We start from the raw sequence: 14,003 nt of genomic DNA on the forward strand, positions 1-14,003 counted from the left end.
AGAGCTAACATGCAGCTTACTGAACTTGAGAACTTACCAGGAACTTTGATCAGTGGACTCTTTCTTGCAGACTGACTTTTCACTGTCTGCAACTGTAGCAGTTTGAGCATCGGAGCTAGTGAGTCCTTGATCTGCTACTGAAGTCTTCAGGAAGTTGCGTTTTCCGCGCAAAGACTTTCGGGTATTTTTCACAGGCTTGCGCACCTTGGGAGATATGGTTTCATCTTTCTTCATCTTGGAGGAACTTGATTTCTTGCAAGAGCTGGGTGCATGATCATTAACACTTGACTTGTCAGATTCTCCAAGTGTAACATTTTGAGCATGAAAGCTGAGGAGTCCTTGATCTACCGCTGAAGTGTCTTTAAAGTTGTGCTTTGCCATCAAAGACCTCAGATTACTTCTAAGAGGGTTGAATTCCTTCTGAGATGTGGTTTCTACTTTTTTCAACTCATTGGAGGGACTTGATATCAACTTTGGAGTGCAGGAGCTGGGCCCAATAGAGTTGACCCAGGACTTGTCACTGTCTGCAAGTAAAACATTTTGAGTATCTGCGCTGAGGACTCTTTGATCTAGTGGGGACGTGTCTTTAAAGTTGTGTTTTGCCATCAAAAACTTCAGGTTATTTAGGCTTTTCACAGGCTTGAGTTCATTGTGAGATCTGGTGTGGTCTTTTTTTGACTCATTTGAGGGACTTATTTTGACCCCGGACTTGTCACTTTCTGCAAGCATAACATTTTGAGTATCGGAAGTGAGAAGTCCTTGACCTGCTACAGAAGTATCTTTAGAAGCGCGTTTCCCCATCAAAGACTTAAGATTATTCAGGCTTTTCGCAGACTTGAGCTCAATGAGAGATTTGCTGGGGTCTTTCTTCATCTCATTGGAGGGACTTGATTTTAGCATGGAGCTGGGTCGATGACTGTTGACCTCAGATTTGTCACCAAATGTAAGGGTGACATTTTGAGCATTTGGATTGAGGAGTCCTTGATCTACTGCTGAAGTGTCTTTAGAGTTGCATTTTGCCATCAAAGCCTTCAGGCCACTGAGGCCTTTCACAGGCTTGAGCTCACTGGGAGATCGGGTTTCACTGCCTGTAGGTGTAACATTTTGAGCATCCGCGCTGGGGAGTCCTTTATCTACTGCTGAAGTGTCTTTAGAGCTGTGTTTTGCCGCCATCAAAGATTTCAGGCCATTCAATCCTTTCACAGGCTTGAGTTCATTGGGAGAGCTGGTTTCATTCTTCTTTGAATCATTGGAGGGACTCGTTTTCAGCTTTAGAGCCCAAGAGGGTCCACTTGCAAAAGGGTTGAAGTCTGCTTTAAACTGAGACATGCGTATGTTCTGGTAGGCTGTTACAGCAAAGAACTCAGTCTGGGGAAAGGTGAAGGTTATTACATCATGCCCATTGAGCTGAATATCCTCCGTAGCCATTTCAGCTGAGACCACATGGAGGTGCGGTAAGTACCGGTGCATTGGGTGCAAAATGATATTACCCTCCTGGTCCATGGTGTTGTCAGTGAGCTTAAGCTTGTAGAATGAAACTGGGTTCTGCATCCATTGGTGACCAGAAGATGGAGAGTCTGGGTGGATGAAGATCCGTCTCAGCATATGGGCTTCTGCCTTTCCACTCATTTGCCAGTTTTGCCCAGTCCACTTGTAACGTTTGTTGTCCACAGGGTTGATATCCATGAGCAGATTGTACTTCTGGAAGGGATCCAAACCAGAGATGCGAAAGCGGCAATAAGGGAACATTCTCCGGCCTTGTTTGGTTAGTATCATCTCGGTTTTGCATCTGAAGAACTCATTCCACATGTTGTTGCTGTCCAACACCACCTTGATACCTCTGCGGGTGCTCTCTGGTGGTAAATTCTCTGGTTGGTTATTAGAAATGACAGTGGAGTTAAATGTAAGAGCAACACCCATTGCAGAGCCTGGAGTGGATGTTGCTGCAATAGTTGCTTCCTCATTGGCTACAACTGCACTTGCTTGCCCTGTTTTTAGGGCACCAACTAGGTCAGGGGGAGACGCAGTCGAGTGCAGTGCCATGGGTGCAGCTGCCCCCTCCTCATTAAGAACCATTATTCTCTTCTTCTTGTTGGCGGCCATGAACTTGTCACGGTCTTTTTCGAGGGCAGGACGCCCTCTTACATCCGTCTGTGCATATCTTCATTCTGCATCCTAAAACAAAAATAAAGCGATTTAGCATGATAAAGATATAATCATGAATATCTGACATCAAAAGGCCAATCCACATTAAAATTAAGAGGAAACAAATTAGCAAATGAGTTACCAGGCTATTACCAATTCTCTAGCCAGCCAAATCACCTCATACTGCTACCTTACATTGACAGATCTCTAGAGTATTCTGGCATGCTAGCTGTTATCATAGACGTCCAGTCAATGAGCTAATGCTAGTTAGAGCTGGCTGGCAAAACTACCTCAAACTTCCTTCATAATGGAGGCAGAGAGATAAAAATGGTATCTATGAGTCCACCTGATAAACGGCTTCATTGCCAAAAATCACAAAGTATCCCTTTAAGCTTTGAGAGGAACTATAACACTCCCCAGGGCAGAAAGGAAGATGTACAGTGCCTTCGGAAAGTATTCAGACCCCTTGACTTTTTCCACATATTGTTACATATTCTAAAATGGATTGAATAAAATTAAAATTCTCAGCAATCTACACACAATACCCCATAATGACAAAACAAAAACAGGTTTAGAAATTTTAGCAAATATATTAAAAACTAAAAAAATGTACATAAGTATTCTAACCCTTTGCAATGAGCCTCGAAATTGAGCTCAGGTGCATCCTGTTTCTATTGATCACCCTTGAGATGTTTCTACAACTTGATTGGAGTCCATCTTTGGTAAATTAAATTATTGGACATAATTCAGAAAGGCACGCACATCTGTCTATATAAGGTCCCACATTTGACAGTGCATGTCAGAGCAAAAACCAAGCCATGAGGTTAAAGGAATTGTCCGTAGAACTCCGGAACAGGACTGTGTCAAAGCACAGATCTGGGGAAGGGTACCAAAAACATGTGTGCAGCATTGAAGGTCTACAAGAACACAGTGGCCTCCATCATTCTTAAATGGAAGAAGTTTTGAACCACCAAGACTCTAAAGCTGGCCGCCCAGCCAAACTGAGTAGTCTTGGGAGAAGGTCCTTGGTCAGGGAGGTGACCAAGAACCCGATGGTCACTCTGACAAAGCTCTAGAGTTCCTCTGTGGAGATGGGAGAACCTTCCAGAAGAACAACCATCTCTGCACCACCAATCAGGCCTTTATGGTAGAGTGGCCAGACGGAAGCCACTCCTCAGTAAAAAGGCACAGCCCACTTGGGGTTTGCCAAAAGGCACCTAAAACAAGATTCTCTGGTCTGATGAAACCAAGATTGAACTCTTTGGCCTGAATGACAAGCGTCACGTCTGGAGGAAACCTGGCACCATACCTACGGTGAAACATGGTGGTGGCAGCATCATGCTGTGGGGATATTTTTCAGTGGCAGGGACTGGGAGACTAGTCAGGATCAAGGCAAAGATGAACGGAGCAAAGCACAGAGAGATCCTTGATGAAAACCTGCTCCAGAGTTCAGGACCTCAGACTGGGGCGAAGGCTCACCTTCCAACAGGACATGACCCTAAGCAGACAACCAAGACAATGCAGGAGTGGCTTCGGGACAAGTCTCAATGACCTTAAGTGGCCCAGCCAGAGCCTGGACTTGAACCCAATCGAACATTTCTGAAGAGACCTTAAAATAACTGCGCAGCAACGCTCCCCATCCAACCTGACAGAGCTTGAGAGGCTCTGCAAAGAATGTGAGAAACTGACCAAATACAGGTGTGCCAAGCTTGTAGCGTCATACCCAAGAAGACTCGAGGCTGTAATTGCTGCCAAAGGGTACATCAACAAAGTACTGAGTAAAGGGTCTTAATACTTATGAAAATGTCATATTTCAATTTTATTATCCCCCATTAGCAAAAAATGTATATAAACCTGTTTTTGCTTTGTCATTATGGGTTATTGTGTGTAGATTGATGAGGGGAAAACTATTTAATACATTTTAGAATAAGGCTGTAACCTAACAAAATAAAGGAAAAAGTCATGGGATCTGAATACTTTCAGAAGGCACTGTATATCTAGATTGTTTAAATGTTCTCTCTAAATAATAAGCGCTGTTGTACAATTAAAGATAAAATACACTGCAGTACAAACAGACAGCAATAATCTAATGAATCCAGGGTTTGTGAAGTTAAACCTAGGATAAATATAAGCCTTGGACCCGGTTCGACATGACTGAGGGATCAGCCAATGAAGTTGGAAGTCCCACCCAGTTGACTACATTAAAATGGTGGAAGCCTTCAATGGTGCTGCCCATGCTATTTGGCCTGTTGGACACTAGAAGTCCCACTCTATCCATCTCTGTGGTACGGTCTAAAAAGAGATTCTCCGGTACTTTTTAGCCAGCAGTTCTGAACATAGCACTCACGAGCCAAAAGTGATCCCCAAAAATAGCGTACTACATCGCATATATGTGCACCACATCAATTAATCCAGGGATTGTTATACATAGGATAAATATAAGCCTTCCACAACCACCAGACCACCTAATAATATAATTATTTCATCAAAATAGATTAACTTCCTTTTTTGCAATAACTGATCTGGCTTTCAAGTCTATGAAAAAGCCCTTTTTTGTTACAAATTGAACTCGAACCATGCATAATGCACATTCACTAATAATGACTAACTTCTTGTAGCAGGCATTAGGCTTTAGAAAATTAACACGGGTCTCAACAACCTCTCAAGCCCACATGCTAGTGATTAGCCAGCTAATCTTTATATTTCAAATTTAGCCAAAAAGGGTCCATTTGCTAGCTAAGAAGGTTGAACTGTTTAATTGTTATGAACACCCTTATGTCTGTCTCCAACTATTAAAAGCATGTTAGCCTGCCCACTATTTTCAGATGTTGAAATCAAGAGTCCAACCTTATTTCTCAGAAAGAAGAGTTGCCAATTCCTTATATAATTGTGTTTTATGCTTATTGCACATTTATAAAAACACAGACTAGACAGCCAGTATAAGTCTGACTAAAATACAGCTAACGGTACGTAGTACCAATGCCGCGCACGACAAACTGAACATTCATTTTCCAGAACCAATGTTCGTTGACACTCTCGTTTTAGTAATGTATGATCTGCACGCAATTTGGGTAGTTGAGGCACGCTGAGGTTCTGTATAGTAATCTATGTAAGCCATGTTAAGGGAACAACTCAGGACAGTTAGAGGGACAGTGGCAGGGGATGTTATGTTATGCATAACAAATGTGAAACGGTGATGCAAATGTGTACACAATACACATTTGCATTACCTAGTTTTACATTTGTTATGCATAACATCTCCTGTCCATGGCTGACATAGACTACCATACAGAACCTCAGCATGCCAAAACTCAAACAGCGAGGTGAAACCGCTTGCCAGAGAGGAAGATGTGATCTTTCAACTTTGTTGGTGTGAGAGGCGGGGGGAGGGGCTTGGTGTGTTTAAACCATAGAGAAATAAACAACGCGAGAGGTTTCACTCTCGCTAAAATCTGTCCAAAAGAAGGCCAATGCGTTTCAATGAGCCTGCCTTCCCGTCTTTGGGACAACGACCCCCATTGTTAGGACAGAGACGAGATTAAAAATACAAGAGAACAAGTGGACATGAACTCTCATAAAAACCAAAAATTACAAAAACCTTTATTCTCGCACAAAAACATTAATTCGCTATATCGTCCAGCCCTATCGGCCCTTAACGGTGTGAAGGCTATTTAGATAAATTATTGGCAAAAAAACTAAAATTTCAAACCGTTGAGAAATCACACTTTTACATGCATTCCTCAAAACATTTGCTTACTTTGGAAATATGACAAATTAATTACAAATGATGACTACTAAGCTAAATTGCAACATAGTATAAAAATGTATGAGTCATAGATATTTGGACATTATGCAACTAGGAATAAATACAAACCAAAATGTATCAATAGATAATAAGCAATAAAGTTAAACACAAAAAAAGAAGCACATCGAAGAACTGTAGATCAGTCTTGTAATTTAATCATCAAAACGATAACACATGAACATGCATTTAATTAATCTCCCAGTTTACTACTAATAGCTAAGGAAATTGATTGGTTATAGGCCTAAATGTAGGCCTATTATTGAAGTAGCCTAGGCAGCCAATAGTGCAGATCTATCACCTAGGATTGATGCGCCCAGCCGGTAATACACTTGTGTACCAGCTCACACATAAAGCATCCTCTATTCAGGGTGCAAAGTAGTGCAAACTAAGTTGGAAATCCCAAGCAGTTGAATACATTAAAATGGTGGAAGCCTTCAATTGCGCTGCCCATGAGAAAACGACCTTTTGGCCACTAGAAGTACCCCTCTATCCATTTCTGTGGTACAGTCTAAAAAGAGATTCTCCGGTACTTTTTTATACTTTTAAGCCAGTAGTTCTGAACGTAGCACTCACGAGACAAAAGTGGTCCCCAAAAATTGCATACATCACATATACGCGGATTTGTGCACCACGTCATTGAGCGCTCCCTCCCTCTCTCAGCTGTGTCCGCCCTGCAACCTCATTGGATAACACTGGGTAGGCCTCTTACTAGCAGTCACTCAAATGCGGGAAATGTAGGGAAAATGGCTTGGTACAGCTTCAAGAAAACAGTCGCTTTCAAACTATGGATTTCATTGCTTACTGAGGTAAAACAGTAATTTGGTTAATAGATTATGCATGTATGAACTACATTGACACATCCAGCCCAAAGCGGGAGGTTTAAAAAAATACCTTTAGTTGCCAAAGTACCGGAGTACATCTTTAATAAAACATAATTTTGCATCACCATTTTCAGACATCTTATGTTGCACAACCTTGGCTGAACGTCCGAAAATCCTAAAATGGTGTTGGAAAACAGTGTTTTATTAAGACTGTGCACATATGAATGGAGGATGCTTTATGTACGAGGAATCCTAGACCATAGTGCAGCTCCAGCGCCCAGCATGGCTGCCTCGGCTATATAATTGAAGATAATTTAGCCTCCCTCACGTGGCCTGAAAAATAAGAGAAAATCATATTGTTCACAGGAAATGTGATGCTGACATCAATGTTTTGACGGAAAATGGACACCCTAACAAACATGTCGTCGACTTACTTGAATAATTCGTTTCAGGGTCAAGTTATGAAATAGCAGCCTACTGTAGGGTACTTGTACCTTCTACTGTTATAGAGAAAACGTTTGAGAGGACATCTCGAATGACTACCGTATACGTATGCTACGGACATTTCTAAAAGACAGCGATAATATCGTGAAATCAAAGAACTCACGGCGGCCATTTTGCATTACCATACGCGACAACCCAGGTAAACAAACATGATCCTGGCGGACCTACTGTATTGCCGGCGAACCGTAATCGCATACACTGTGGTGTTTGTTGACAACACCAAGTTGTGGCACGAATGGTGTGTCCTCTATACTTTACTTATAAGTAGATAGAAATCCTTCTCTGCAAATGGCCTCGATGCCATGCACTGCGGCGACTAAAAACGTGGCTTGGGCCTGCAAGGCCTAAGCACTAAAGCCTTGCCAACACGATCGAATTCAATGGCGCCTGATTCCCAACTCAACATGGTGGCCACATCCTCAGACTAGAAAGAGAAGACTTGGAGCTTGCAATATCAACTTAGTCTTTCTCGACGGGATCATGTGCTTCACTAAACACATGGATTACCTTTTGCACATTTTAATGGATCAAAATATGCGATGGCAGTCGTCGATTCCTTGTGTAATCCCTTCCTTTTCCTCAGTTGAAAGCATAATATACAGTACCTCGCATCTCCCATCTGGAGGAATCATGCGTGCTGGAGAAAGACGTCACAGCTCCGCGGATGCACGTTCGGGTCTTTCTGCGCAGACTCAGCGCCTTTGTATCACATGATTCAAACCCGAGGGAGAAAATGCATGCTGAAGTGGTACGGAACGCCGCCATGTGGAGATTTGAAACTCCCCGCTTTTTGGTAGGTGGCCTTCCAACAAAGACTGAATGGTTGGGGTGTAAATATAATCCAAGTTTGATCATGTCGACTGTACACGTAACGACAGACAAAGCCCGTGGGCATGCTTATTCGGGGGGAGATGTGCTGGCCAACCAGCTCTAACCAGATTGAAACGGTCAATGCAAGAATTTACCTGCGACTTCGCTGTAATTGCATCTCAACTTGGTGTTTACTAATGAACTTTTATTGGTCACATACAGATATTTAGCTGATGTTATTGCGGGTGTAGCGAAATGCGTGTGTTCCTAGCTCCAACAGTGCAGCAACGTTAGTATCTAACAATTCACAACAATACACACATCTAAAAGTAAAATAATGGAATTAAGAAAAATATAAATATTAGGACGAGCAATGTCGGGGGCATGGACTAGATACAGTAGAATAGAATACAGTATATCCATATGAGATGAGTAAAGCAGTATGTAAACATTAGTGACTAGTGTTCCATTATTAAAGTGGCCAGTGATTCTATGTATATAGGGCAGCATCCTCTAACGTGCAGGGTTGAGTAGCCGGGTGGTAGCCGGATAGTTAGGGTACTAATCCGTAGCTAGTCAGCCATAACTAGTCAGACGATGTAAGAACACTTGGTTGCGGTCCAAACGCAAATCAGACAGCCCTCGGTCCTAAACCTTCAGCCCTTGAATGACGTTTTACATCATCACATACGAGTGTAGCGACCTCAAATGTACCTTGCCCAAACGAGGGAGAGTGATGATCGAAGAGGCAACGTCCTTGGTGGAAATCTTGAATTTCGGCTTAAAAGCAACTAACCTCAAGCTATTAATGTACCTAGCAAGCTAATGTAGCTAGCTACAGTTACCCATCTAGCTAGCAAGCTAGATGTATAGTTTGTCACTTATTCCAATACATTTCAGAATTCCAATAAATGTTTATGAAGCTAGCTATGTATGTTGTATAGGCTCCTCACCACGAGACTAAGCCAATTTGAGCGTCATTCCAATTTGCCAACGCTAAAATCAATGTCATCTATATATATGTTTTAGCAAGCTAGCGTCATTATGTCTCACATGCCGAAAATGCAGCCCCTGTTGATTACGTTTGACACTAAGCTGCCACCGGAGTTTGATACTACTACAGTTTGCATTAAACTGGTGTGTCTTTTAAGTGTTTGGAATGCAGCCAAAGTTCTTCACTTCCTCCCTCGAGCTAGATCGAGGGCCTAGGGGGCAACGTTTGTGAATTGGACCGCCACTTAAGATGGCAATCAAACTGCACCTAAAAGACAGTTATACTAAATTCGAGGCAGTTGAAATGCAGTGTTTCCCCTAGGATTCTTTTCAGCAGCGGTAGTAATGTTAGCGTGGGGGACAAGCTGCAATTCTACCTGTTTTGTCACGGGGCTAAGAGGACATTTTACCGTTTTTTAACGTTGTTTTCTGCAATTCTACACATTTTGCCATGGGGCTGAGAGAACATTTTACGGTTTTAAAGGTTGTTTTCTGGGATTCTACACATTTTGCCATAGCTTATGCCTTGTTCTTATACTATCTGAGTGACTCTGATATAAGACCTTATACCATAGGTATGACAAAACATTTATTTTTACTTCTCTAATTATGTTGGTTTATAATAGCAATAAGGCACCTCGGGGGTTTGTGATATATGGCCAATACACCAAGGCTAAGGGCTGTGTCCAGGCACTTGCGTCGTGCGTAAAAACAGCCCGTAGCCGTGGTATAGTGGCCATATACCACACCCCCTCAGCCTTATTGCTTAAATATACCATACGATGATGAAACAACCAATACTTTTTATTTACTTACACTTGGTGAGAATTACATTGTAGCTTTATGTACAAATCTCAAAACAACTAGGCACAGGCTGGTAAGGATGATCATCTATGGAAATTATTTTTATAACAATATACAAAAACTTCATAGAAAATATACATATTAAAACATGTCCCTTGATATCCCATAGCCTATAAGCAAAATCAAAGGTGTCTCTGTAAGTATTTTGAACATCAGTGAACGACAGACCCCCGTTTTTATCAGGCTAATGTCTTAACAGATCATAATATCCATATTCACACTGGTAAAATGAGTTCTTGAATACATAATGTTCTGCATATTATCTTGTTTCATAAATACTCAATGGTACTCTTCAAAATAACTCATTCACAAAAATTTTAAAGGGATACTTTGAGATTTTGGCAATGAGGTCTTTATCTACTTTCCAGAGTCAGAGGAAGGTTGTTGATACCATATTTATGTCTCCGTGTCCAGTATGAAGGAAGTTGGAGGCAGTTTTGTGAGCCAGTGCTAACTAGCATTAGCGCAATGACTGGAAGTCTATGGGTATCTCCTATGACTTCAAGTCATTGCTCTAACGCCAGTTAGAAACTTCCTTCAAACGGCATGCACCGACATATAAAAATGGTATCCATGATTTCATCGGACTCTGGGGAAGTAAACTAAGCAAAAAAAGAAAACGTCCTCTCACTGTCAACTGCGTTAATTTGCAGCAAACTTTTAACATGTGTAAATATTTTTATGAACATAACAAGATTCAACAACTGAGACATAAACTGAACAAGTTCCACAGACATGTGACTAACAGAAACGTAATAATGTGTCCCTGAACAAAGGGGGGTCAAAATCAAAAGTAACATTCAGTATCTTGTGTGGCCACCAGCTGCATTAAGTACTGCAGTGCATCTCCTCCTCATGGACTGCACCAGATTTGCCCGTTCTTGCTGTGAGATGTTACCCCACTCTTCCACCAAGGAACCTGCAAGTTCCCGGACATTTCTGGGGGGAATGGCCCTAGCCCTCACCCTCCGATCCAACAGGTCCCAGACGTGCTCAATGGGATTGAGATCCAGGCTCTTCCCTGGCCATGGCAGAACACTGACATTCCTGTCTTGCAGGAAATCACGCACAGAACGAGCAGTATGGCTGGTGGCATTGTCATGCTGGAGGGTCATGTCAGGATGAGCCTGCAAGAAGGGTACCACATGAGAGTGGAGGATGTCTTCCCTGTAACGCACAGCGTTGAGATTTCCTGCAATGACAACACGCTCAGTCCGATGATGCTGTGACACACCGCCCCAGACCGTGATGGACCCTCCACCTCCAAATCGTTCCCGCTCCAGAGTACAGGCCTCGGTGTAACGCTCATTCCTTCGACAATAAACGTGAATCCGACTATCACCCCTGGTGGGACCAAACCACAACTCGTCAGTGAAGAGCACTTTTTGCCAGTCCTGTCTGGTCCAGCGACGGTGAGTTTGTTCCCATAGGTGACATTGTTGCCGGTGATGTCTGGTGAGGACCTGCCTTACAACAGGCCTACAAGCCCTCAGTCCAGCCTCGCTCAGCCTATTGCGGACAGTCTGAACACTGATGGAGGGATTGTGCGTTCCTAGTGTAACTCTGGCAGTTGTTGCCATCCTGTACCTGTCCCGCAGGTGTGATGTTCGGATGTACCGATCCTGTGCAGGTGTTGTTACACGTGGTCTGCCACTGCGAGGACGATCAGCTGTCCATCCTGTCTCCCTGTAGCGCAGTCTTAGGCGTCTCACAGTACGGACATTGCAATTTATTGCCCTGGCCATATCTGCAGTCCTCATGCCTCCTTGCAGCATGCCTAAGACACATTCACGCAGATGAGCAGGGACCCTGGGCATCTTTCTTTTGGTGTTTTTCAGAGTCCGTAGAAAGGCCTCTTTAGTGTCCTAAGTTTTCATAACTGTGACCTTAATTGCCTACCGTCTGTAGGCTGTTAGTGTCGTAACGACCGTTCCACAGGTGCATGTTCATTAATTGTTTATGGTTCATTGAACAAGCATGGGAAATAGTGTTTAAACCCTTTACAAGGAAGATCTGTGAAGTTATTTAGATTTTTATGAAAGTATCTTTGAAAGACAGGGTCCTGAAAAAGGGGCTTTCTTTTTTTGCTGAGTTTAGATAAAAAAGGCCTCATTGCAAAAATCCCGAAGTATCCCTTTAAGGCAGTGGTCACCAACCAGTCATCGCCATGGACTGTTTGATCTCCAAGGCATTCCTTGTCGATCGACAAACATTTCTGTAAAAATAACAGCGATAAAGCCTTGCGTTCCTATTTCATATTTTAGTAGTGAGACGGTAGGTGCACCCGATTCAGCCGCCGGGAAGGTGAACTGTTCATATTTTGAACCATTTCATGTGTCTGAAGGTACTAACTTTGCTTTCCCAGCGGGCCTGGAGAGCAAATCAAGTGCTTTATAGGCCTACCGCTGGCTAATCTGATGGCTCAGATAAGTGTCTGCAGTAAAGTAGCACGTGTAAAAAATATATATATATTATAAAAATAACCTACAGCAAAGTTGATACTGTGAGACTTCAAACCATTTAAAACCATGACTAGAGAGAATGTCAACAAATACAGCAAAGAGCTGTTTTTAAGTGAGTTTAAGTTCTTACTCAACACTGTCAACACTTTTCATATGCTGTTAAAATAGTTCATAGGAGTAACAACATGAATTTGTGCATGAGGCAGAAATTATGCGGTGCGACTTGAGTTTTGCCATCAGCTGGAAGACTGTGTCCCTATTTGGTCAGTGTCAGTGGAGGAAAGGGAGAGAAGGGGGATGTTGAGAGGCGGACCCTCAGTCTGCTGCTCTCTCCCTCCGCTGAGACGGACCATCAGATGCAGGCACCATCAGCCCAGATTATTTTTTTTTTTAAATTGAATTAGTTCAAATATATACTCACTCAGTTGTGCCTTACAAGTAATACAACTGATCTATTGCTGGTGTGATCATATAGCCTACCTCACATTTTGAAATATACACTGAACAAAAATAAAAACACCACATGTAAAGTGTTGGTCCCATGTTTCATGAGCTGAAATAAAAAGATCCCAGACATGTCCCATATGCACAAAGCTTCTCTCAAATTTTGTGCACACATTTGTTTACATCCCTGTTATTGAGCATTTCTCTTTAAGCCAAGATAATCCATCCACTTGACAGGTGTTGCATATCAAGAAGCTGATTAAACAGCATGATTATTACACAAGTGCACCTTGTGCTGCAGTTGTCACACAATGTCACAGTTTTGAGGGAGTGTGAAATTGGTATGCTGATTGCAGGAATGTCCACCAGAGCTGTTGCCAGGCCTCACAAATGCAGACCACGTGTAACCACACCAGCCCAGGACCTCCACTTCCAGCTTCTTCACCTGCAGGATCATCTGAGACCAGCTACCTGGACAGCAGATACACTGAGGAGTATTTCTGTCTGTAATAAAACCCTTTTGTGGGGAAAAACTCATTCTGATTGACTGGGCCTGGCTCCCCAGTGGGCAGGCCTATGCCCTCCCAGGCCCATCCATGGCTGCACGCCTGCCCAGTCATGTGAAATCAGAGATTAGGGCATAATTCATTTTTCCATTGACTGATTTCCTTATATGAACTGTAATTCAGTAAAATTGTGGAACATTGGCAGGGCAATTGAAGCAAATACAATATGCCTATAGCCTACTGCACAGACCTCATTGCTACAGTACTGTTTTTAAATAGGTTAATATTGCGTAAGGTTACATAAAACAAAAAAAATCTGAGCGTTAGATCTCGTCTTGCTTTTGGACTCAAAGTGATCTCAACTCAGATTTGACAACCACTGCTTTAAAGGATTATAACAGTTGTCCCATTAAAATGTTATAAGGTTAAATAAGAATGAGTGTAATAGAGGCTTTTGGGCTGGAGCTGCTTATTATATTGAGTTTAGGGTATGAAAGGGAGTAAGTTTGCAAAGCAGCAAATACCAATGTTCAATACCTACAGTACAGTGCACACTAAGGACGTAGGCAGCATTTGTTAATAAACTCAGTCCCTAAAACATCAAAAGGTACATATCTACAGTCTAAATAATGCCCGTCAGTGAGTTTCC

General features: G+C 42.5%; 1 protein-coding gene across 3 annotated transcripts in view; it reads right to left on the minus strand.

The window, feature by feature from the left end:
- mgaa (MAX dimerization protein MGA a) overlaps positions 1 to 7,963 on the minus strand; it is a 38,563-nt gene extending 30,600 nt beyond the window's left edge. For 2 of the 3 annotated variants that reach the window (XM_014194860.2, XM_014194858.2), the window contains exons 1-2: positions 7,783 to 7,927; positions 38 to 2,175 (exon numbers count right to left, since the gene is read on the minus strand). In XM_014194860.2, coding sequence (XP_014050335.2) covers positions 38 to 2,103 — 2,066 coding nt within the window. In that variant the 5' untranslated portion in view covers positions 2,104 to 2,175; positions 7,783 to 7,927. Of the gene's footprint in view, positions 1 to 37; positions 2,176 to 7,782 lie in introns of all 3 variants that reach the window. The other variant, XM_014194859.2, reaches the window with a different exon arrangement.
- Between the last annotated feature and the right edge of the window lie 6,040 nt (positions 7,964 to 14,003).

This window comes from Salmo salar, chromosome ssa01 (genome assembly GCF_905237065.1).
Source record: "Salmo salar chromosome ssa01, Ssal_v3.1, whole genome shotgun sequence".
Taxonomy (NCBI): Eukaryota; Metazoa; Chordata; class Actinopteri; order Salmoniformes; family Salmonidae; genus Salmo; species Salmo salar.